The sequence below is a fragment of the Rattus norvegicus genome, chromosome 1 (genome assembly GCF_021556685.1).
Source record: "Rattus norvegicus strain SHRSP/BbbUtx chromosome 1, alternate assembly SHRSP_T2T, whole genome shotgun sequence".
NCBI lineage: Eukaryota > Metazoa > Chordata > Mammalia > Rodentia > Muridae > Rattus > Rattus norvegicus.
The window spans coordinates 42,982,949-43,009,459 of NC_141534.1; the positions used below are offsets into that span (position 1 = coordinate 42,982,949).

General features: G+C 40.9%; 1 protein-coding gene across 20 annotated transcripts in view; it reads left to right on the plus strand.

Moving 5' to 3' along the window:
* Nucleotides 1-26,511, plus strand: part of Ccdc170 (coiled-coil domain containing 170) — a 149,955-nt gene that overhangs the window by 35,855 nt on the left and 87,589 nt on the right. For 19 of the 20 annotated variants that reach the window (XR_015682748.1, XR_015682753.1, XM_087650891.1 and 16 more), the window contains 2 exon segments: nt 3,367-3,511; nt 5,777-5,962. Coding sequence is in view for 18 of the 20 variants with exons in the window: in XM_087650891.1 (XP_087507017.1) it covers nt 3,367-3,511; nt 5,777-5,962 (331 nt within the window). In the remaining 2 variants the exon portion in view is untranslated. 20 annotated transcript variants of the gene reach the window in all.

Below are 26,511 nucleotides of genomic sequence, written 5' to 3' on the forward strand. Positions count from 1 at the left end.
AATATTAACCATTTCTCATTTGTTACCCCCAAGACAATATCATCTTTCATCTGGACTTACTGTGGTAAAATATACTACCTCAGGACCCCCGTCCTGGTACCAGTTTATTCTTTGAGCAGTTTAAGGTGCTATTAAAGTATAATAGATCAGTGGTTTAGCCAATGTAAATCTATCAGTTCTGGAGGCTAATTAAGTCCAAGATTAAGGTGCTGTGGATTCATTTCCTAGCAGGGACTCACTTTCAGTTAGAAGATGAACTTCTTTTTGTTTAATCCCATGGTAGAGAGAGAAAGAGACATCCTCTTTCTTTTTTCTTATTCTTCTTACTCATAGGGATTCACATTCATGACTTAATAATTACCTCTGGGAAGCCTCAAGTATACACATCATCTTAATGGAGGCTCCTGATTCAACATATGGGGACCCAGAAACCCCCAGCTCACAAAGGATTTTCTTCTGTCAATGCACACCCCCAGCCAGAGTGATCCTGTCAAAGCACACATGAGATCATGTCAGTCCTCAACTCAGAGTCCCCCATGTGTGTTTGCAGCCCAAAAGGCCCGTACTAACCAGCTGGTGTTACTTTTGTCTCCTTCATTCTTTCTGTTCCATTCCACTAGATTCTTTGCTGCTTCTTGAATGGACAGACATGATCCTACCTCAGGGCTTTTGCAAGTGCTCATCCCTTTGTCTTCAAGGCTCTTCCCCAGATAGCATAGCTATGTCTGATCTAGGCACTCATTTAGAAGGTCCTGCCCATTTAGCCCTTCCATGAGTGCCATGCCTAAAAACTTACTCTTTTTTTCTGTTTGATCATTTTCCTCCAGTATTTACATAATAATACTGTATATTTTTACATGAATTGATATTTGGATCAGTCTGTCTTTCCAACTAGGACAAATGCTTCACAGAGCAAGGATTTTTTTTTCCGTTTTTTCTTTATTAACTTGAGTATTTCTTATTTAGTTTTTGAATGTTATTCCCTTTCCCAGTTTCCAGGCCAACATCCCCCTAACCCCTCCCCCTCCACTTCTATATGGGTGTTCCCCTCCCCATCCTCACCCCATTACCACCCTCCCCCCAACAATCACATTCACTGGGGGTTCAGTCTTAGCAGGACCCAGGGCTTCCCCTTCCACTGGTGATCTTACTAGGCTATTCATTGCTACCTATGAGGTTAGAGTCCAGGGTCAGTCCATGTATACTCTTTGGGTAGTGGCTTAGTCCCTGGAAGCTCTGGTTGCTTGGCATTGTTGTTCATATGGGGTCTCAAGCCTCTTCAAGCTCTTCCAGTCCTTTCTCTGATTCCTTCAATGGGGGTCCCGTTCTCAGTTCAGTGGTTTGCTGCTGGCATTCGCCTATGTATTTGCTGTATTCTGGGTGTGTCTCTCAGGAGAGATCTACATCCGGTTCCTGTCGGCCTGCACTTCTTTGCTTCATCCATCTTGTCTAATTGGGTGGCTGTATATGTATGGGCCACATGTGGGCAGGACAGAGCAAGGATTTTTTTCTTTCTTGTTTACTTCTGTGGCTTTCACATCCTTGATAGGATCCAGTGCATAATCGTGTTTGTTAATTGTCTACTAAATAAATGCAAAATATAAATGTTAAATACTTAGTGTAAAAACACATTTACAATACAGAAAAACCCCAAGAAGAAATTAAAAATTACTCAAAATCTTTGTTTATAGAAAATCTTAATAAGCATTTCTTGAATAGGCTTTCAGACAATTTTGCCCAGATAGCACTATGTAATATACTACTTTCACTAGCACATTGTTGCTGTTTTAAAAAGTCATTCGGTTTATCATCTTAATGGCCATATGTATTCCAATTCTAAAGTAGCTTCACTGGGAGCTGGAGGGATGGATCAGCAGTTACAAGCATGTCCAACTCTTGTAGGTTTGGTTCCCAGCACCCAGATGGAAACTCACAATTATCTCTTTATAACTCCAGTTCCAGGGGATCTAGTACCCTCTTCTGGCATCCATGAGCACCAAGCACACACATGTTCCACATACATACATATAAACAAACACTCATGCACATGAAATATAAATTTTTAAGAGCTTACTTACTCAAACCACTTCCTTGGCTGTTTCCTGTAAATACTTACAGTTAGTTTCATTATAAGGTTTAATATAAAGCAATCCAAGCATGCATTTGTAGACACTTCTATTTTATCGTTATGTGATTATTTCCTTATGGTAAATACTTGGAACTTTGTTAGGTCGGTTGGGAAGCCAATAGCTGTGGACATAGCTTGGTGACCTTTGTAGTTGAACTGAGATGTTGAAATCTTGTGGCTAAAGTATGGGGCCATGTAGGCAGATTTGTGAGAGCCATGGTGTTCATTGTGCTTCTTGTGTGTGCAGAAACTACAGATAGATCGACACTAGCCATTTATTAATGCACTTTCCTAAATGGAAATATGATATGCTTTTGAGTACATGCAATTACATGCTTTGTTAATCCTTGAATAGAGTCAAAAATTTCACAGTAAACACTTAACATGGGAAAAAGAAAGCAATAATCATGATTATTGTCTAGGATGCTGAAAATGATACCAAATTACTGAAATGTTCTAATTTGTCTTAAAAGTATGTCTGTGGGTTTTTTTTTGATGATATCTTTCTAAACATTTAAAGCATTGGAAATGCACCATGCTATTTCAACAAACCTATTGGAGATCATATATCTGGCATTTCCTTAACTTGCCTATTTCTATACATTGCTAATATGCTAACAAGTTGCTCTGTGTGGCTTCTCATATTGCTTTTTCCTTGTGCTTGAAAGTTTTTCTCTCCACAATAGAATTTCCCTGATCCAGATAGTATGTATGTATGTATGTATATGTATGTATGTATGGTACATACATATATGTGTACATCCATATGTCCATATGTATATGTGTTTGTCATATACTAGGTCATGAGCTATGACCTTATAGATCACCACATAATGTCTAAAATGAAAATGAAACTTGGCTCTCTAGCATCCATAGGGCAACATTCTCTTCCCCTTGGGGGCCCTAGTAGAGGCATTAGGGCTTGTGGGTTGTAACTACACACACGGTAGAAGGTCCATGTGTCAGCTATGTGTTTGGCTTCATGTCTGCAGGTCAGTTAAAAACAGAAGGCAAAGGCTCCTCTGCCTCTCTTGTTACCATGAAGACATTTATCTTCTGCACAGAGTAGGTGCCCCGAAGTGGCCGACATTCCTTGTCAGCCAATCATTTGCACTGGGACATTATGATGTTTTGAGAGTGAACATTGTTCCACATGGGGAGCTTTATTCCTGACTTGTTTTGATGACTGTTGTCTGCTAAGGGGCTAAATCTTGATTTATATGTTATCTTGCTGATAGAGACTGTTCAAAGGCAAACGAGGAGTCTAAGAAACAAGGCTCAGAGACTCTCCGGAGGCATGAAGAATTTCGTACTCAGCTTCGTGATTGCTTGAGTCTAGACAAGAAGTGTGAGGAGGCACCGGATGAAGATTTAGTCTTAAAGGTATCTGCATGCAGGTGGAAGGCACTATAAACACGGGGTCATCCTGGTAGGCAATAGGAAGTGCTGTGGTTGAGTCTAGGAGTGACAAGAGATCAGGAGGAGCCTGGTTGTGGTACAGTTTCTATTGCCGTAACAAAAACACTATGACCGAAAAGCAGACTGGGGAGGAAAGGGCTAATTCAATTTACACTTCCAGATTATAATCTATCATTGGAGGAAGCCAAGACAGGAACTCAAGCAGGGCTGGGACCTGGAGGCAGGAACTGATGCAGAGGCCATGGAGAGATGATGCTCACTCATGGCTTGCTCAGCCTGCTTTCTTATAGAACCCAGTACCACCAGCCCAGAGATGGCACCACCCACCACTGGCTGGATTGATCAGCAATTGCTTTGCCCTTTGACCATCATCTAACTGGCTCAGCCAATGCCTCCAAAAGTCAGCTGGCTTGTGTAAATGGTAGTTGACTCCCTCCCTCTCCCATCTCCTCCCTCCATCCCCCATTCCTCCATTCTCCCATTCTTCTCTGAAAAGGGGAGCCCTCCCATGGATATCAACCAGCCCTGGTACATCACACTGCAGTACTAATAGATGCTCCATCTTCTACTGAGGCTAGACAAGGCATCCCAGTAGGAGGAAGGGGTTCCAAAGGCGGACAGCAGAGTTAGAGACAGCTTCTGCTGTCAGGAGTCCTACTTGAAGACAAAGTTACAGAACTGTAATATATTATTCACAGAGGGCCTAGGTCAGTCCCATGTAGGTGCCCTGGTCAGTAATTCAGTTTCTGTGAGCCCCTATGGGGCCAGGTTAGTTGATTCTGTAGGTTTTCTTGTAGTGTCTTTGATCCCTCTGGTTCCTATAATCCTTCTTCTCACAAGGGAGCATTCTTTAAAAAAATTAGCTTTAATTATGTGTATGTGGGTGCACATCTGTGTTGGGGGTGTGTGCACATGCCCTTGGAGGCCAGATGTCAGATTCCCTGGAGCTGGAGTTTCAGGTAATTGTGAACTGCTTGATGTGGGTTCTGGGACCCTGGGTCCTCTGGAAGGTCTGTATGTGCTTGTGAATACTGGTCCTTTTCTCCAGTCTCTCTCACATCCCGTTTTAGACAGGGCTCACTGAATCACCCTGGCTGGCCTGGCGCTCTCTGTGTAGACCAGATAGCCTTGAACTCAAAGAGGTCTATGTACTTGTGCCTCCTGAGTTCTGGGATTTAAGCCATGTGTCACTATACCTAGCCAGGAAGCACTTATAATAATTTCTTGGCTATCCATGTATACATTTCTCCATTATCTAATGAGTGTATATTACATGCTGGGCACTATGCTGGGGATATGACAGTGAATGGCACAAGACTACACCACTGAGAGCTGTCATCATTATGGAGTTGAAATGGTGCAGAGTTGCTTAACTTTAATGCCATCCTACTTGGTAAAAGTTCTGTGTAGAAAATCACCTTGTGAGGTAGGGAGAGGGAGCAACAGATATCAGAGGTACAGGAAGCTGGTTTAGGCAGACTCACAAAAGGGGCACAGCCCCAGAGCTGGACTGTTAATAAGGATGCTGAGAAGGGAGCGTGAGGATGTGAGGGAGTATTCACGATCAAGGAACAGAACTGAGCTGTGAAATGTGCAGGGTCTGAGAGATGTAACACTTCCACAGGTGGACAAACACACACAGGTTCAAGTCCTGGCAGGCACTTTCATGCTTCTGCAGAGCGGGCTTATCTATATGGCCAGGAACATTTACAAATGTGCTCAGTAAACATTTTAAAATGCACATCATGGAAAGCAAAAAGTCCCATGAATGCTAACACCCAGGACAGCCACTTTTACCCAATTCTGTAGTATGTTTACATTACTTAGAAAGATATTTGTAAAAACAACTGTCCTGTTTTCTCTGCAGTGGCTCCCACACCAGCACCTCGAACACAATATGTGTAATTGGATGTGGGCTGAGGGCAGCTTGGTCAGAAGCCTTTGACAACCCCTTAGCCTACCATGTCACCTTTAAAATGCTACAGTCAGGGCTCACCAAGCCTCCACACCTCCCATGGTGTGGCCCCTTTTGAATAATCTTAATTTGACTCTGGAATCTGCAAATAACAGCCTTTGGACGCTGTTTGAAAATGTGAGGGTATCTGCTGTTTTGATTGTTTGGTGGGATTACAACCTCATTAGGCTATAGTCAGAGCCGTTTGGAGAAAATGGATAGAATTGTCTATTTTCCCCCTCTTTTTACCACAGCTGTCATTTCTTTCTCTTCAGCTTAAAGAGCTGTGCAAGGAAAACACATCCCTGAAAGGACAACTCACTACTCTTGAAGAGACTGTAAGCGTCCATGAGATGGAGGCAAAGGCTAACAGAGAAACCATCCTGAGGCTGGCAGCCGACGTCAGCAGGGAGCAGACAAAGGCTGCCTCCTGGGCAGAGGAGAAAGACAAGCTAAATCAGGTACTGTGTGCTGAAGGTTCCTCTGTGCCCTGCTCACAGAACAGAAATGGAGGAGCTGGTGAGGGCACTGCGTGGGGGACATGACCCAAATAAAGCATATGATATTTGATACATACTTTTTTTACACTTAGTTAAATATGTATTTCTTTTGTTGTTGTTGCTGTTTTTGTTTTTTGGAGACAAAGTTTCTCTGTGTAGCCCTGGCTGTCCTGGAACTCAGTCTGTAGATCAGGCTAGTCTCAAACTCAGAGATTCGCTTGTCTCTGTCTCCCAAGTGCTGGGATTAAACATGTGTCATCGTCACCTGGCTAGATACATATTTCTAATTGCAAAAAGAGAAATGAAAAATACTTTAAAGAATTTGCTGACAGGATGGCTTACTTTGATGAGATAATAAGAATGTTTTTTATTTTCAACTCTTAGATTTTGAACATGTAGGCAATAAATTTAAAAGATACAAAATTCTTCTTGTACAAAAGATATTAAATGGCTATTCCTCCCCTTCCTCCCTCTCCCTAGCCATCCACTTTTCCTCTGGGGGAACTTGTTATAATTTATTTTTTATTTAATTAACTTGTGTGAGTGTGTATGTTTGAGTGGTGTGCATGCATGCACACGCTTACACATCTGCCGGTATACGAACAGGTGAAGGTTAGAGATTGATGATGGTGTGTGCACTCGTGTGCCTGCGTGCCTGCCTGTATATGCACAGGTGGAGGCAGACATTGGGAGCTTTCCTATTTCTTTCCACTTCATTTTTTGAGACAGAGTGTCCCACCAATCCAGGAGCTCACTAACTAGCCAAACTCTCCTCTCTCTCCCTCCCTCTCTCTCTCTCTCTCTTCCTCTCTCTCTTCCTCTCTCTCTTTCTCTCTCTCTCTCTCTCCCACCCTCTCTGTCTGTCTTTCTCTCCCTCCCTCCCCTCCCCTCCCTGTTGCTCTCCCTCTTTCTCTTACCACCCTCCCCTATGCACACTTGGCATTTTGCACAGATACTGGGATCCAAATGTAAATCCTCATGTTTATGCAGAAGCAATCTGAGCAATTCTAGCCTTTAAAAACAACACATGTAAAAATATTGATCTTTCTGGACTTATCCAATGTGCATGTGTATGTACATTTATACATATATACATATATATATAATGCCTTCTATGTATTACATGTATAGTTTACTTTTTTCTCCATCTTTATTAAATTGGGTATTTCTTATTTACATTTCAATTGTTATTCCCTTTCCCGGTTTCCAGGCCGACATCCCCCTAACCCCTCCCCCTCCACTTCTATATGGGTGTTCCCCTCCTCATCCTCCCCCCATTACTGCCCTCCCCCCAACAATCACATTCACTGGGGGTTCAGTCTTGGCAGGACCAAGGGCTTCCCCTTCCACTGGTGATCTTACTAGGATATTCATTGCTACCTAGGCAGTTGGAGCCCAGAGTCAGACCATGTATAGTCTTTGGGTAGTGGCTTAGTCCCTGGAAGCTCTGGTTGGATGGCATTGTTGGTCATATGAGGTCTCAAGCCTCTTCAAGCTCTTTCAGTCCTTTCTCTGAATCCTTCAACGGGGGTCCCGTTCTCAGTTCTGTGGTTTGCTGCTGGCATTCACCTATGTATTTGCTGTATTCTGGCTGTGTCTCTCAGGAGAGATCTACATCTGGTTCCTGTCAGCCTGCGCTTCTTTGCTTCATCCATCTTATCTAGTTTGGTGACTTTATATGTATGGGCCACATGTGGGGCAGGCTCTGAATGGGTATTCCTTCAGTCTCTGTTCTAAACTTTGCCTCCCTATCCCCTCCCAAGGGTATTCTTGTTCCCCTTTTAAAGAAGGAGTGAAGCATCCGTATTTTGGTCATCCTTTTTGAGCTTCATGTGTTCTGTGCATTTAGGGTAACTTGAGCATTTGGGCTAATAGCCACTTATCAATGAGTGCATACCATGTGTGTTTTTCTGTGATTGGGTTATCTCACTCAGGATGACATTTTCCAGTTCCATCCATTTGCCTATGAATTTCATAAAGTCATTGTTTTTGATAGCTGAGTAATATTCCATTGTGTAGATGTACCACATTTTCTGTATCCATTCCTCTGTTGAAGGGCATCTGGGTTCTTTCCAGCTTCTGGCTATTATAAATAAGGCTGCCATGAACATTGTGGAGCATGTGTCTTTGTTATATGTTGGGGCATCTTTTGGGTATATGCCCAAGAGAGGTATAGCTGGGTCCTCAGACAGTTCAATGTCCAATTTTCTGAGGAACCTCCAGAAAGATTTCCAGAGTGGTTGTACCAGTCTGCAATCCACCAACCATGAAGGAGTGTTCCTCTTTCTCCACATCCTCGCCAGCATTTGCTGTCACTGGAGCTTTTGATCTTAGCCATTCTGAGTGGTGTGAGGAAGAATCTCAGGGTTGTTTTGATTTGCATTTCCCTTATGACTAAAGATGTTGAACATTTCTTTAGGTGCTTCTCAGCCATTCAAAATTCCTCAGCTGTGAATTCTTTGTTTAGTTCCAAACCCCATTATTAAATAGGGTTATTTGTCTCCCTGCAGTCTAACTTCATGAGTTCTTTGCATAGTTTGGATATTAGCCCTCTATCAGTTGTAGGATTGGTAAAGATCTTTTCCCAATCTGTTGGTTGCCCTTTTGTCCTAATAACAGCGTCCTTTGCCTTACAGAAGCTTTGTAGTTTTATGAGATCCCATTTGTCGATTCTTGATCTTAAAGCATAAGCCATTGGTGTTTTCTTCAGGAAATTTTCTCCAGTGCCCATGTGTTAAGAGATTCCTCCCCACTTTTTCTTCTATTAGTTTGAGTGTATCTGGTTTGATGTGGAGGTCCTTGATCCACTTGGACTTAAGCTTTGTACAGGGTGATAAGCATGGATCGATCTGCATTCTTCTACATTTTGACTTCCAGTTGAACCAGCACCATTTGTGGAAAAGGCTATCTTTTTTCCATTGGATGGTTTTGGCTCCTTTGTCAAAAATCAAGTGACCGTAGGTGTGTGGGTTCATTTCTGGGTCTTCAATTCTGTTCCAGTGGTCTATCTGTCTGTCTCTGTACCAATACTATGCAGTTTTTTAATCACTATTGCTCTGTAATACTGCTTCAGTTCAGGGATAATGATTCCCCCAGAAGTCCTTTTATTGTTGAGACTAGTTTTAGCTATCTTGGGTTTTTGTTATTCCAGATGAATTTGCAAATTGTTCTGTCTAACTCTATGAAGAATTGGATTGGCATTTTGATTGGGATTGCCTTGAATCTGTAGATCACTTTTGGTAAAATGGCCATTTTTACTATATTAATCCTGCCAATCCATGAGCATGGGAGATCTTTCCATCTTCTGAGGTCTTCTTTAATTTCTTTCTTCAGAGGCTTGAAATTCTTATCATACAGATCTTTCACTTGCTTGGTTCAATTCACACCGAGGTATTTTATATTATTTGGGACTATTATGAAGGGTGTCATTTCCTTAATTTCTTTCTTGGCTTGTTTCTCTTTTGTGTAGAGGAAGGCTACTGATTTATTTGAGTTAATTTTATATCGAGCCACTTTGCTGAAGGTGTTTATCCTGTTTAGTAGTTCTCTAGTGCAACTTTTGGGATCACTTAACTATTCTATCATATTGTCTGCAAATAGTGATATTTTGACTTCTTCCTTTGCAATCTATATCCCTTTGATCTCCTTTTGTTGTCTGATTGCTCTGGATAGGACTTCGAGAACTATATTGATTAAGTAGGGGAGAGTGGGCATCCTTGTCTAGTCCCTGATTTTAGTGGGATTGCTTCAAGTTTCTCTCCATTTAGTTTAATATTAGCTACTGGTTTGCTGTATATGGCTTTTTCTATGTTTAGGTATGGGCCTTGAATTCCTGTTGTTTCCAGGACTTTTATTATGAAGGGGTGTTGAATATTGTGAAATGCTTTCTCAGCATCTAATAAAATGATCATGTGGTTTTTATCTTTCAGTTCGTTTATATAGTGGATTACATTGATGGTTTTCCACATGTTAAACCATTCCTGCATACCTGGAATGAAGCCTACTTGATCATGATGGATGATTCTTTTGATGTTTTCTTGGATTCAGTTTGCAAGTGTTTCATTGAGTATTTTTGCTTCGATATTCATAAAGGAAATTTGTCTGAAGTTCTCTTTCTTTATTGGATCTTTGTGTGGTTTAGGTATAAGAGTAATTGTGGCTTCATAGAAAGAATTCTGTAGCACTCCATCTGTTTCAATTTTGTGGAATAGTTTGGATAGTATTGATATGAAATCTTCTATGAAGGTCTGATAGAATTCTGCACTGAACCCATCTGGGCCTGGGCTCTTTTTGGTTTGGAGACTTTTAATGACGGCTTCTATTTCTTTGGGAGTTATGGGGTTGTTTAAATCGTTTATCTGTTCCTGATTTAACTTTGGTACCTGGTATCTGTCTAGGAAATTTTCCATTTCTTCCAGATTTTCAAGTTTTGTTAAATATAGGCTTTTGTAGTAGGATCTGATGATTTTTTTGAATTTCCTCTGATTCTGTTTTTATGTCTCCCGTTTCATTTCTGATTTTGTTAATTTGGACACACTCTCTGTGTCCTCTCGTTAGTCTGGCTATGGGTTTATCTATCTTATTGATTTTCTCAAATAACCGGTTTTGATTCTGTTGATTCTTTGTATAGTCTTTTTTGTTTTTATTTGGTTGATTTCAGTTCTGAGTTTGATTATTTCCTGCCTTCTACTACTCCTGGGTGTGTTTGTTTCTTTTTATTCTAGAGCTTTTAGGTGTGCTGTCAAGCTGCTGATATATGCTCTCTTCTGTTTCTTTCTGCAGGCACTCAGAGCTATGAGTTTTTCTCTTAGCACAGCTTTCATTGTGTCCCATAAGTTTGGGTATGTTGTACCTTTATTTTCATTAAATTCTAACAAGTCTTTAATTTCTTTCTTTATTTCTTCCTTGACCAGGTTATCATTGAGTAGAGAGCACTGGTCAACTTCCATGTATATGTGAACATTCTCTCCTTTTTGTTATTGAAGACGATGTTTAGCCCGTGGTGGTCTGATAGGACGCATGGGATTATTTCCATCTGTCTGTATCTGTTGAGGCCTGTTTTATGACCTATTATATTATCAATTTTGGAGAAAGTACCACGAGGTGGTGAGAAGAAGGTATATCCTTTTTTTAAGGATAGAATGTTCTATAAATATCTGTTAAGTCCATTTGGTTCATGACTTCTGATAATCTGTCTATGTCTGTGTTTAATTTCTGTTTCCAGGATCTGACCATTGATGAGAGTGGGGTGTTGAAATCTCCTACTATTATTGTGTGAGGTGCAATGTGTGCTTTGAGCTTCAGTAAGATTTCTTTTATGTATGTAGGTGCTTTTGTATTTGGAGCATAGATATTTAGGATTGAGCGTTCATCTTGGTGGATTTTTCCTTTGATGAATATGAAGTGTCCTTCCTTATCTTTTTTGATGACTTTTAGTTTAAAATCAATGTTATTCGATATTAGAATGGCTACTCCAGCTTGCTTCTTCAGACCATTTGCTTGGAAAGTTGTTTTCCAGCCTTTCACTCTGAGGTAGTGTCTGTCTTTGTCTCTGAGGTGTGTCTCCTGTAGGCAGCAGAATGCAGGGTCCTCATTGCATATCCAGTTTGTTAATCTATGTCTTTTTATTGGGAAGTTGAGTCCATTGATGTTGAGAGATATTAAGGAATAGTGATTATTGCTTCCTGTTATATTCATCTTTGGAAGTGAGATTATGTTTGTGTGCTTTTCTTCTCTTTGTTTTGTTGCCAAGACGATTAGTTTCTTGCCTCTTCTAGGGTGTAGCTTGCCTCTTTATGTTGGGCTTTTCCATTTATTATCCTTTGTAGTGCTGGATTTGTAGGAAGATATTGTGTAAATTTGGTTTTGTCATGGAATATCTTGGTTTCTCCATCTATATTAATTGAGAATTTTGCTGGATACATAACCTGAGCTGGCATTTGTGTTCTCTTAGGAACATCTTATGACATCTGTCCAGGATCGTCTGGCTTTCATAGTCTCCGGTGAGAAGTCTGGTGTAATTGGTATAGGTCTGCTTTATATGTTACTTGACCTTTTTTCCTTACCGCTTTTAAAATTTTTTTATTTGTTTTGTATATTTGGTGTTTTGGCTATTATGTGACAGAAGGAGTGTCTTTTCTGGTCCTATCTATTTGGAGTTCTGTAGGCTTCTTGTATGTTTATGGGCATCTCCTTTTTTAGGTTAGGAAAGTTTTCTTCTATGAGTTTGTTGAAGATATTTAATTGTCCTTTGAGTTGGGAGTCTTCACTCTCTTCTATACCTATTATCCTTAAGTTTGATCATCTCATTTTGTCCTGGGCTTCCTGTATGTTTTGGGCCAGTAGCTTTCTTCATTTTACATTATCTTTGACAGTTGTGTTGATGATTTCTATGGAATCTTCTGCTCCTGAGATTCTCTCTTCTATCTCTTGCATTCTGTTGGTGATGCTTGTATCTACGGCTCCTTGTCTCTTCCTTTGGTTTTCTATATCCAGGGTTGTCTCCCTTTATGCTTTCTTTATTGTTTCTATTTCCATTTTCAATTCCTTCACCTGTTTGATTGTGTTTTCCTGGAATTCTTTCAGGGATTTTTTTTTTTTTTTTGTGTTTCCTCCCTATAGGCTTCTACTTGTTTATTTATGTTTTCCTGCATTTCTCTAAAGGAGTTCTTTATGTCTTTCTTGAAGTCCTCCTTCATCATGATCATATGTGATTTTAAATCTAGATCTTGCTTTTCTGGTGTGTTTGGATATTTGGTGTTAGCTTTGGTGTGAGAGTTCGGCTCCGATGATGCCATGTAGTCTTAGTTTCTGTTGCTTTAGTTCCTGTGCTTGCCTCTTGCCATCATGTTGACTCTGGTGTTAACTTGTTCTGCTATTTCTGAATAGCAGAATAGGTTGGACCATCCTATAGTCCTGTGTGTCAGGAATGCTGTAAACCTGTTTTCCTGTTTTCTTTCAGTCAGTTATTGGAACAGAGTGTTTTGCTTTCAGGCATGTAGTCGTTCCTGTCTACTGGTCTTCAGCTGTTCCTGTGGGCGTATGTACTGAGTCCACCAGGAAGGTCACTTGGAGCAGAAAAGTTGGTCTTCCCTCCAGTCCCTGTTCTGAAGTTGCTCCTCGGAGCTGGGTTTCAGCTCACCATGAGGGTAGCCACCGGAAGGTATGCCCTGCCTTCTCTCGTGTCCCTGTGCACAGGGGGCCCAGATGGCGCCTGGCGTTTTCCTCTAGAGTCAGAAATGTGGGCAGAGAGTATTCTCCTCTGGCTTCCCAGATGTGTCTGCCCCTCTGAAGGTCTAACTCTCCCTCTCACGGGATTTGAGTGCAGGGAACTGTTTGACTGGGTCCCTTCAGATCTGGGCGCAGTCTTGACCGCAGCATTCCTGCAGCTTGAGTGCCCTTATCTTCCTCCTCCCAGAGGTCCTATACAGTTTCCTCTTGGACCATGGATGTGGTTAAGGGTGGGCAGTACTGGAGGTCTCTCCTGCCCTGCAGTCTCAGGAGTGCCCACGTGTCCGGGTGGTGAGCTCTCTCTCCCACGGGGTTTGGGAGCAGGGAGCTGTGGGCCGGGATCAGCGAGGTTCGGGCCATAGGTAGAAACCGGAAGTGTCTGGTCCCAGAGGAATTTTGCCTTTGTGTGTCTTGAGTCTACCAGGCAGTTCACTTGGAGTAGAAAAGTTGGTCTTACCTCTGGTCTCGGGTCTGAAGTCGTTCATTGCAGCTGGGTTTCAGCTCTCCGTGAGGGCAGCAACCAGAAGGGCCTGCCCTGCCTTCTCTCGGGACCCTGTGCACAGGGGGCCCAGATGGTGCTAGGTGTTTTCCTCTAGAGTCAGAAATGTGGGCAAAGAGTAGTCTCCTCTGGCTTCCCAGGCGTGTCTGCCCCTCTGAAAGTGTAGCTCTCCCGCCCATGGGTTTTGGGTGCAGGGAACTGTTTGACTGGGTCCCTTTAGATCCGGGCACAGTCTGGATCACAGCGTTCCTGAAGTTTGAGTGCCCTATAGGTTTACTTTTAATAAAATGACAATATACTAAATACTGTAATAATTAAGGCCATTATAAAGAATTTTTCAGTCGCTTTTCTTTGGCTGTGATAGAATACCCTCACAAAAAAGTAGTTTTGGGGAGAAAGCATTTATTTTGGCTTACCATTCCAGATGGGATCCAGTCCATGATGGCAGAGAGAGCATGGCAGCAGGAGTATGACCCCACCTGATGGTCAGGAGGAAGGCCGATCATATTTCATCCACACACAGGAAGCAGAAAGAGAGGAAACCGAAAGTTGGGCCAGCTATAAAACCTCAAATCCCCAGTGACATATTTCCTCCAGGAGGGCTTCATAACTTCCCCAAACAGTATCTTCAACTGGGACCAAGTATAGAAATAGATGAACCTAAGAGGTCCATTTCTCATGTAAACTGCAACAATCCTATATAACTTTTCATATGTCACCTGTCATATAAAGCAAAATCCTAGAAAACACTAGATCCGGATGGATCCAAGTGTGTAGACACAGTAATTCTGAGAGGTGTCAATGTAAGGACATGACTCTTAATTATGAACTTTTATTTATAGAATGAATAACTTAATCTTTTCCAACTAGCTAGTGGTTGTTTGAATGTGAGACTAAACTCCATATATTTAACATTGTATAAACTTTTAATGTGTTTTAAATTATGTGATCAAGAAGTCTATTATTGGGTTAATAATACCCACTACCTTCTAACAGCTAAAGAAAGTTGATGCAGCCAGTTAGGGTATGTGCTGTGGCTCTAGTCATAGATGGAGACCTTTTGGTTAGGCAGTGACTATGTGTTCCAGAGAGGCTCCATGACAGAAGAAGGTCCAATGGTCTTCTTCCTCATACCTTCCTTATCTACAGTGACATCCCTGGGTTTGACAGTGATTCATAGTGATTTATTACCTCCCCACATCCCCTCCCCCTGCCCTCCTACGCCCCCACAAAAGCAAAGACTGTCACTATCATTAGCATCTTGTAGATAGCTTCTGCTGCTACAACCTAGTGCCACAGGTTTGGCTAGAGATCCAGCAGAGTGAGAACCTGTGAGTCTAGCAAGGCCTTGGGTTTAATTCTCAGTAGTACCAAAATATAAGAGAATAAAAATTCAAAAACATCCAGAGTGGATGGCTTAAACTATAGTAAACCAGAAGTGTGAAGTCAGGTGCTGGCATGACTGAGGTCTTTTTCCTGGCTCGTAAATGTCACCTTTTTGATGTGCCTCACATGGCAGAAGGAGAGTAAAGAGCAGAGGGAGGGGGATAGGATAGGGTGGAAGGAAGGAGAGAAGGAGAGAGAGATCAGTGGGAAGGAGGGAGAGGGATAGGTGGATAGGTGGATGGACAGATGGTAGATAGGCAGATAGGTTGCTTGAAAGCATTTGCTATGTGGCTCCAGGTTGGCCTCCAATGTGCAGCATTCCTCCTGCCCTAGCTTTCCAAAGGCTGGGATGATAGGTGCATGCTCTATACTAGCTTGGTCTCTTTAGTGTAACTGTGTGTGTATATAAATGTGTGTGTATATATGTGTATATGTATGTGTATATATATGTGTGTGTATATATAATATATATGTATATATATAAATGTGTGTGTATATAATATATATGTATGTATATATTATATATGTGTGTGTATATGTATGTGTGTGTATATGTGTGTGTATATATATGTGTGTGTATATATAATATATGTGTGTATATATGTGTATATATGTGTATATATATGTGTATGTATATATATGTGTGTGTGTATGTGTGTATATATATTACATATATGTATATGTGTGTGTGTATTTTTTCTTTCTGTAGTTACCTGAGATATCTGTCAGGTAACAATTATGAGGTCATAACTTTCTCTTTTTGCCTGTGGTGTTGGGAATTGAACCTGGGGCCTCCTGCATATTAGTCAAGAGGTCTACCATGAAGCTATACTCTTTATCTTCGCTCCTTGGAACATTTGCATTCATCAACTCTTTCCTGGATTAACTACCCCCTCAGCAGTGGCAAATTTATATTTATATGCTAGACTATTTATATGTTTAGAATCCCACCTATATCAGCTACCCGCCTCTCTCCTTCTCCCTCTCTCTCTCCTTCTCTTTTTCCCCTTCCCTCCAGGCCTCTCTTGCTTGCTACCTTGGTTTTCTTAAAGGATCCACAACCCAGAATATGGATACATGACTGCTCAGCTGCTATAACTCTATTAAAAACAGTTTCTTTTTCATTCTCACACAACTATTTTCATTGTTTTGCTGTCAATTTAAATTCTTTGAGCTTTTTGCATATGAAGTTCCTTTGAGATGGCCCTGTGACCCTGCATGGCAACACTTTCATGCTTCCTTGCTTTCAGGATAGAGGCTATCCCAGGCTCACTTGTAGTTTTCAGGTTGCCAGTCCAAACCACTCGCTTCCCTAGGGAGTTTAGGTTCTACTTGTCAAGGGGCAGTGCTTAGGGACCACACGTTCTCCAAGAGGTGTGCTCACTTCCTGGAGGTGTGTCCACTTCCTGTACCTTTTACCTTGCTGTACTATTACCACAGTAATGGCGCTAGCTGCTCGGTGAGGTTGTGAGGTTTATTCAGGTTCATCCAGTTATCAGTTGCAAGGCTGGGACCCGAACCCACATCACCACATGCTCTACTTCTTATCCATCATCCCCTTTGCATGACGGTCGCGGCATCACAGGAGGGTGTTGGCAGGGATTATTAGTGGAAGAACAATAATAAACAGCCACACAACTTCCTTAGTGAGCATTAACTTTCAAAAAGCGTCTCTGGACATTAGTAGGAGATTAGTGAGAAAGCATGCCGTAATATTGCATGAAACATGAAAAAAAAAAGCAATTTCTTTTCTTATATAAGTGTCTTTGCTTGGGAGTGACTCTGGAAACTCATCCACTTTGGCTCCAGGTTCCTACCAGCATCATAAAAACTGTAAAATAAAAATTTGGGCAATAAAAACCCGAGTTCTTTAATAAAGTGCTCATTCATAGAACTATTTATTACTCTGATGATTTACTATCAAAAAATACTGTCAAGTGCTTTTCCCGACATGTTGATGGCCCCAGAAAGAACCTCCAGACTGCTTTCCAAAGCTCTACTTTTGAGGTAGGAAATTTTATTTTTACTAAAGTCCAGATGTATGTAAGAGGCGGAAGTAGTCACACAGCCGGGTGCCTGTGTCTACAAACTCTAGCTACTGTTTTGCTTAAATTTAAGGTCCCCCTTTAATCTCAGAATTCAAGAGGCAGAGTCAGGAGGATCTCTGACTTAGAGTTCAGCCTGGTTTACATAGTAAAATCCAGGCCAGCCAGGCTACACTGTAAGACCCCTCCTCTAAAAAAAAACCCATGTGTTTTATCACATGTAGTAAATATATTGTTTGGAAATCTTTAGCAGTCATTTTGTTTGGGTACTGGGATGGGAACTGAAGTGAAGGTCTTCTCAGGGGTCCTCTGGGCATGGTCTGCCTACTCAGCCCTGGTGGCACTGGGCAGGGTGAAATGAAGGATTACTGCCTGTTAAGCACATGTACAGCTACAGCACAAATATTACAGTGTGTTTAAAAAATCCAGCTGTATTAAAAGTCATCGCTTAGCCCACACAAGCCACACACATCTTTCCTAGCATCCAGAAGTTAACGTCAGAAGTTAAATATACACATTGGATTTTCAATAGTCTCTTTTCTTTAACACTGTTGAGATTTTTCTTGATTAGAATGAAAGCTAGGGACTGTGGTGGTTTGAAAGAAAATGGCCCCCATAGGCCTATAGCGAGTGGTTCTATTAAGAGGTATGACCTTGTTGGAGTAGGTGTGGCCTTGCTAGAGGAAGTGTATATTCAGGGGCAGGCTCTGAGGTCTCCTACATTCAAGCTATGCCCAGTGTGGCACACGGTCTCTTTCTGCTGCCTTCAGATCAAGGTGTGGAATTCTCAGCTCCTTCTCTAGCACTATGGCTATGCCACCATGCTTCCCACCATGATGATTGTGGACTAAACCCCTGAAATTGTAAGCCAGCCTGAATTAAATGTTGTCTTTTTTAGGAGTTGTCTTGGTCATGGTGTCTCCTCACAGCAATAGTACCCAAAATGAAGACAACACCCTTAAACTACCAGCGGAAAAACTAAACTCTTCCTCACTTGAGTTGCTTTTCTTCAGATTTTTTTTAAAATCACAAAACAGTAGAAGGAAGACTCAGGCTCGGTTTAGATGTCTAAGATCCTGGCTTCAGAAGCAATTGAATATGCAGTCCCAGGCATGCAACTCTATCTTTTGACTCTCTGGTTTCTTTTAAAATTATTTGTGAAATAGGAAAACAATTTTTTTGTTTTTCGGAGCTGAGGACCAAACCCAGGGTCTTGCGCTTGCTAGGCAAGCGCTCTACCACTGAGCTAAATTCCTAACCCTAGGATTTAAGGATATATCTTTTAAATATTTCTATTATTGAGTTATAGTTAATAATCTCTTGATATCTATGGGGGATCCAATTCAGAAGCCCCATACTTAACATCTGTGGATGTTCAAGTCATTATGTAAAATACTACAGTTGAGTATACACATCTTCTCATAGACTTTAGGTTATCTCTAAATTACTTCCAATACTTAATACAATCAAAATGGCGCACAATTATTTACAAGAATTTACAAGGAGAGACTCTGCATCTAATTTCTGCGTATTTTAAAAAAAATTTTATTAGATATATTTTTTTACTTACATTTTAAATGTTATTCCCCTTCCTGGTTTCCTGTCCATAAGTCCCCATCCTCTCTCCTCCCGCCCCCTCATACAGGTATTCTCCCTATACATCCCCCTTACTGCCCACCCCCATATTCCCCTGCACAGGGGGTCCAACCTTGTAAGGACCAAGGGCTTCCCCTTCCACTGGTGCCCCAACAAGGCTATTCTCTGCTACATATGCAGTTGGAGCCCTGGGTCAGTCCATATATAGTCTTTCTGTACTGGTTTAGTCCCTGGAAGCTCTGGTTGGTTGGCATTGTTGTTTTTATGGGGTTGCAAGCTCCTTCAACTCTTTAAATACTTCCACTAATTCCCCCCGGGGGTTCTATTCTCAGTTCAGTGGTTTGGTGCTAGCATTGACCTTTGTATTGGACATGCTCTGGATGTGTCTCTCGGGAGAGATCTATATCCGGTCCCTTTCAGCATGCATTTTTTAGCTTCATCAATCTTATCTAGTTTTGGTGGCTGTATATATATGCCACATGTGGGCCAGGCTCTGAATGTCCGTTCCTTCAGTCGCTGCTCTAAACATTGCTTCTATATCCCCTCCTATGGATATTTTTTTCCCCTTTTAAGAAGGAGTGGGAGCATCTGCATTTTGGTCATCCTTCTCCTTGAACTTCCTGTGGTCTGTGGATTACATCTTGGGTAATTCGAGCTTTTTGGCTAATATCCTCTTATCAATGAGTGCATACCAAGTGTATTTTTTTCTGTGATTGAGTTACCTCACTCAGGCTGATATTTTCTAGTTCCATCCATTTGCCTATGAATTTCATGAAGTCATTGTTTTTGATAGCTGAGTAGCACTCCATTGTGTAGATATACCGCATTTTTTTTGAACCATTCCTCTATTGAAGGGCATCTGTGTTCTTTCCAGCTTCTGGCTATTATAAATAATGCTGCTATGACCATAGGTGTGTGGGTTCATTTCTGGGTCTCCAATTCCGATCTATCTGCCTGTCTCTGTACCAATACCGTACAGTTTTTTATGACTATTGCTGTGTAATACTGCTTGAAGTCAGGAATGGTGATTCCCCTGGAAGTCCTTTTATTGTTGAGGATAGTTTTTGCTTTCCTGGGTTTTTTGTTATCCCAAATGAATTTGAAAATTGCTTTTTCTATCTCTATAAAGAATTGAGTAGGAGTTTTGATGGGGATTGCATTGAATTTGTAGATTGTTTTTGGCAAAATGGCCATCTTTACTATATTAATCCTGCCAATCCATGAGCATAGAGATCTTTCCATCTTCTGAGATCTTCCTCAATTTCCTTCTTCAGAGACTTGAAGTTCTTGTCATTCACATCTTTCACTTGATTGGTTAAAGTCACACCAAGATATTTTATATTATTTGGGACTATTGTGAAGGGTGTCATTTCTTTAATTTCTTTCTCAGTCTGTCTATCCTTCGAGTAGAGGAAGGCTACTGATTTGTTTGAGTTAATTTTATACACAGCCACTTTGCTGAAGTTGTTCATCAGGTTAAGTATTTCTCTGGTGGAACTTTTGGGGTCACTTAAGTACACTATCATGTCATCTGCAAATAGTAATATTTTGACTTCTTCCCTTACAATTTGTATCCTTTTGACCTCCTTTCGCTATCTGATTGCTCTGGCTAGGATTTTGAGAACTATATTGAATAAGTAGGGAGAGAGTGGGCAGCCTTGTCTAGTTCCTGATTTTAGTGGGATTGCTTCAAGTTTCTCTCCATTTAGTTTGATATTAGCTACTGGTTTGTTGTATATTACTTTTGCCATGTTTAGATATGGGACTTGAATTCCTGATCTTTCTAGGGCCTTTATCATGAAGGGGTGTTGAATTTTGTCAAATGCTTTCTCAGCATCTAATGAAATGATCATGTGGGTATTATCTTTGAGTTTGTTTATATAGTGGATTACATTGATGGATTTTCGTAATATTAAACCATCTCTGCATCCCTGGGATGAAGCCTACTTGATCATGATGAATGATCATTTTGATGTGTTCTTGGATTCGGTTTGCAAGAATTTTATTGAGTATTTTTGCGTCAATATTCATAAGGCAAATTAGTCTGAAGTTCTCTTTCTTTGGTGGGTCTTTGTGTGGTTTCAGTATAAGAGTAATTGTGGCTTCATAGAAGGAGTTTGGTAGTGCTCCGTCTGTTTCTACTTTGTGGAATAGTTTGGACAGTATTCCCTGTGTACTTTTGACCTGTGTTTGGATGGATCTATGTATGTGGAAGCCAGAGCAACAGAGAGGTGACTGTGACATCTGTGGACTACTCGTTGTGCCTCTGATGCACCATTTATTTTTACTTCCCTAGAGGTTATCTAGAGGTTAAAATAAATATGAGATGATTTGAAGAGGAGGCCTGTGGAATAAACGTGGAAGTAAAAAAAATGAGTACACATAGATTATTGAAGAAATTAAAGCAGGCTAAAAATCACGCAGCATGTTGGAAGAAATGTTAAGTTAGGTAATTTTCTATTTAGTTCCCGGTTCTCATGGGAAATATGAATTATCTTTAATTATTCTACCTATTTTGAGACAAGGTCTCTCTATGTAGTCCTGGCTAGCCTGGAACTATGTAGTATGAAGCTAGGTTCAAACTACACAGATCAACCTGACTCTGCTTCTCAAACACCGAGATTAAAGGCGTGTACCATACCTGGCATATTTTATTATTTCAATTTACTAATCATTTTTGGCAGTGCTGGATATCGACCTCAGGGGCTGTGTACATTAGGCAAGTGCTTTAAAGACTTACCTTTAAAAATTTCCCTTCTACCTGGTGTCTAGCCCTTTCTTGACTGTTCTTGCAGTTCTAGCTGGAGCAATTCCCCACCAAAGGAAAAAGAGACTAGAATTTCTACAGTTTATGCCCTCACCCTGGTAGTGTCTTACTTCACAGAATAAACTAAAATCCCCTTTATTCCTCTTCTCCTCCCCTCTCCTTCCCTCCCCTTCTCTCCTCTCTGCTTCTCTCCCCTCCTCTGCTTTCTCCTCTCCCCTCCTCTTCCTTTCCCTCTCCTCTCCTTCCCTCGCCTCCCCTCCCCTCTTCTCTTTTGCTTTCTCCTCTCCTCTCTTCCCCTCCTCTCTCCTCTCTTCTCCTCCTCTCTCCTCTCTTCCCCCCTCTCTCCTCTCCTCCCCTCTACTTCTCTTCTCTCCCCTCCAATCCCTTCCCCTATCCTTCCTCTTTTTCTCATTTCTTCAGATTTCTGTGAATTTAACCCAAGGCCTTATTTATGCAAGGCACATGACCCTCAGATATATTTACTTAGAAAAAAATTCTCAGAGACCAGGAATTGGTCTTGCTAAATTGCCTAGGCTAGACATGAAAGCATTCAGTAGTCCAGGCAAACCTTGACCCTTCTTAGCTCCCTAAGTAGCTAGTATTTCAGGCCTGTGCTTTTGATTCCCCTCCTTTTACTTCTTAGCATTTTATATTACTTATACTACGATATTGACATTGTCAAGGTTTACATTCTGCTTTTGTTAAATTAAATTTTATTAGATGGTTTATCTTTAGGGTAATTCTAAAAATTTACAATCAGAACAGCACTTAAAGACTACATGATGCAGTTTTTTCCATTATTATGAGTCTAATCTTAGCCGTGATAGAACTCATCAGATTCCGCTGTAAAGGTTCAGTGGGAACTGTCCGTGGTCCTTGGGCACAGAACAACCAGCTCAGGGCAGTGTTTATAGCATAGGCCAGGAACACAGTGGCTTCTGGGGCAGAGGAAGCTGCGGTCATCCAGCACTGAGTTTGCTAATAATGAGACTCTTTCAAACTTCAGCTACATTTGTCCTTTTCAACATACACAATGGCATTGGGACAGCTTTGATGGGGGAAAGGTCAGCTCATTTGAAGCAAAATGTCGCCCTGTGGCTTCCCCATCATTGAGCATCTGCTAAAGTAGAACAAAGCAAATCCTCCTCACAGCCCTCGGCAGGGTGAAGGCTCCAGTTAAAGAAAATCTCCGCCTAAAACACAACTTCAAAACTTCTACCCTTCTTTCTATGCACACACTCTAGGATGATGTCTACCAGGATGTGCGTGTAGGGTCATAACTTTTATTCATTTTGAATTAAGTTCTGAATAATTCCTCTAAAAATAAAAAATTAATTAGTAGAAAAATTAGCTAGCAGTGCAAAAAGCACAAATCCAAATTTCAAGTGTTAGAAACCACAGCCATAAAATGAAAACTTACTGTAAAAAGAGTAAGTATAGGAAAGAGAATCCCCCAAGCCACATCCATCCTACTTTAAAAGTTTGTGCTAGGAAATTCATAGAAAAGATCTTGGATATAGTCACAGGCTGGTTTCACAATAATATTGGAACAAAAGTTAAAATTATACATCTTGGTGTTAAAAAAAAAAAACAACCCCAAACTAGCTACAAGCACGTGACAAGGGGCAGTGCGTGTGTCTGCCCTGAAGATTGTGATCACACACTAGCTTTGCATTTGTTTGCTAAATGAGGCTGCTTTGGTTGTACTGATGATGCTGACAGAAGTGCGATCATATTTTAAGACATTTGCAGAAGCTGCATGTGGTGGCTCTCCAGAGGCAGAGACAGTTAAGTTAAAGGCCAGCCTGATTTACTTCACAAATTCCAGGCCAGCCAGAGCTACACAGACAGATTCTGTCTCAAAACAGAACAAGAGAAATGGAGACCATTGCAGGAGTAAACCCTCCTCCTTACAGAGGTTTGCTGAACTCAGGATCACAGGTGTACACCCTCACACCTGGCTTCCCAGAGATTTTAAGGTGATTTCTTTTCAAGTTCAAAAATATGTATTTGTAATTTGTATCTAAAATAAAACAAGTCACTGATTTCAAAATCCATCACGGGTCCAGTGTTGACACACACTTTCACTCATTATCCCATAAGGTGTAGTGTTTCTCAGTGACATAACTGTATTCTAACTGTAAAATTGAATATTTGTCATTTTTATGACTCACCTAACCCATGGCAGCTTCTCCTTCTCCTGCCTTTTTCTTCATTGTGGTCCCACAAAACCCAAACCCCACCTATGTCGTTTCTTCTTAGCCAATGGCTGCTGGTATCTTTATTTATCAATCAGAAATAACTTGGGGCCACAGTGTACATGTGAACCCTCTCATCTCTGGGACAACCAGGTCTTGAGAGCATCTCTACTTTATAATTTTGCTTGTAGTTATATTTTTCCTTTGTGATTTTCTTTTTGGGGGACTAGAATTATAGTTTTTAAAGACATTTGCATATTACATATTTTTAAGGTATTATATCAAAAATGTATACTCAAATTAATCCTATTCTGCCTGGTGGGGAGTTGCAGGGTTTATTAGTTTTAACTGCAGTGGGTAGAGTTAAACAGCTGATGTTTTAATTTTATAAAGTTTAGAATTGGGGGAATAAGCTTCAGCCAGAAGTTCCCACCTTGATAGGAGCTAATTGTTGTATTTTTAAGAGATAATTTGATCTCTGGCGTATATAAATCCATATTGTAGTTAGCAAATTCATGATAGGAATCAACTGTTTGTGCCTGTCTTGTGTAAATGTGTATGTGTTGTGTGTGTGTTTGTGTGTGTCTATGTGGGTGTGTGTGTGAATGTTGTGTGTATGTATGTGTTTGTGTGTGTATATGTGTGTGTGTATGTGTGTGAATGTGTATGTGTTATGGGTGTGTGTGGTTGATGAAGAATCTTTTCCTCTACAGCTCATTATTTTAATTTTTTTTTTTGAGACAGGATCTGTCACTGAACCTGCAGTTCACTCATTAGGCCAGACTGTCTGCCCCACCAGCACTAGGGATCTGCCTGTCTCTCCTGCCCTCACCAACCAGCAGATCTCTTGACTTTTTAAATCTGGGGCCTGGGATTTGAACTTAGGTTCTTACGCATTTGAAACAGGTACTTTATGCATTGAGCCAACATCACACAAACAATTGAGGGTATTTGTTTAATTATTTAATTACTTAATTATTTAATTATTTATTTATTTTCATTGATTTTGGCCACCTTATATTATTTAGAGCACCTTTGTTAAATGTAATAGTGAAGTCATTGCTATTTAGCATTTTAGTATTTCTGATTTAGTAGGGCTGAACCTAAAGATCTGTTTATCGTTTATTATTATTATTATTATTATTATTATTATTATTATTATTATTAATTACTATTACTATTATTTTGAAATTTTGAGACAGGGTCTCTGTATGTCCTAGAACTTACTATGGTAGGCCAGGCTGGCCTTGAACTCACAGAGATCCACTTGCCTCTACCTCTCAAATGCTGGAATTAAAGGCATCTAGTGTCACACCCAGCAAGATCTGCTGGTTATTACAAAATATTTTAAGCATTACTATCTGCATAGGGCCTCTCCTTATTTGCAGATGTGTCCTCAGTGGAGGTCACCTCTGAGTTTCCTGGAAAAGAAGCTGTTTGTTTCTCCTTCTGTGTCAGTGTGGTCTGACAGCAGTCACCCGGTCCTGGCTCTCCATGCTCCTGCTACTGTATGTTTCATGCTCCAGTGTACCCTTGAGGTAGCCATGCAATGAGACGCCATTCCGGTGGCTTGCTCCTGGGGACTGGATGGGTAATTGCATGTGCAATCCAGAGGACATCTATTTCCAGCACAACAGAGCCTCAGAATGACTAACCAGGATGCTGGGGAGCGGCTGTGCCCAAGGTCTGCTGCTGGTTCCGGATCCTATGCCTCATAGAGAGACAACTCGGAAATTCACCAGGCTGGACATTTTCAGGAAAAAAAAATCAAACTGAACTATGTAATTAGACACGATTGTGGGTGCTTATATTTAAAAGGATGAAGTGCTTTGTTGTAGACCCATGGTTGTCAACCTTCCTAATGCTTCCACCCTTCAATACTTATACTGTGAGGACCTCCAACCATAACGTTACTTTCATTACTACTTCATAACTGTAATCTTGTTACTGTTATGGATCATAGTGGAAATATCTGAGATGTGGCCCCTACGAAAGGATCATTCAACCCCCAAGGAGGTCACACAACTCACAGACTGTGAACCACTGGTCTAGGGGAGTAGTCTGATAGTAGAAACCTTCAAAGCTGTTTGCTGTTCTTTTGGTGTTAGGGGACATTTGGCTAGTCTACTTAAAATTGTGAGTATGTCTGCCATACTGTAGTATCTGATAAATTTGATTTCTTTCTTTCTTTGTTTATTATTTATTTTTTTATGTGTTGCTAGCATGTTATATGTATGGAGATTGAAGGGCAACTTATGGGGGAGTTGGTTTTCTCCTAGTGGGTCTTGGGGATTGAACCCAGGTCTTTGGGCTTGGGGACAATCACCTTTAACCATTGAGCCATTTGGCTCTGATAGATTTTTTTAAAATATATCATAAAGGTTTTTGTGAAAAGATGCTTTCAAATATCACTGACAATAAAACACTCTTGCTTTTGCACGAGGGGCTTCTTTCCATATATAAGCTAATATGTAATACTCTATATGGCTTTGGAACTCTGAACTCATTAGGGTTAACATTTATCCTGTGTCACTAAATTTAGGATGTTGATTTTCTAAGTCAAAACGTGAGTCCAGCTGATCATCACCAACACTGATCCTGGTTACTAAAACTGAGCGAGTGAACTGATACCACACTCCCATCTGAAGAAAAATTTGTAAATGCTAAAGATATGGTGTCTCTGAAAAAGGACTCTTGGCTCTACTTTTAGGCCTGTGATTTAATTAGCAGCATCGGTGAGTTCTCTTGAAAAAGAGAAAACCAAAGCCCTAAAAAGAGAAGCATTTTAC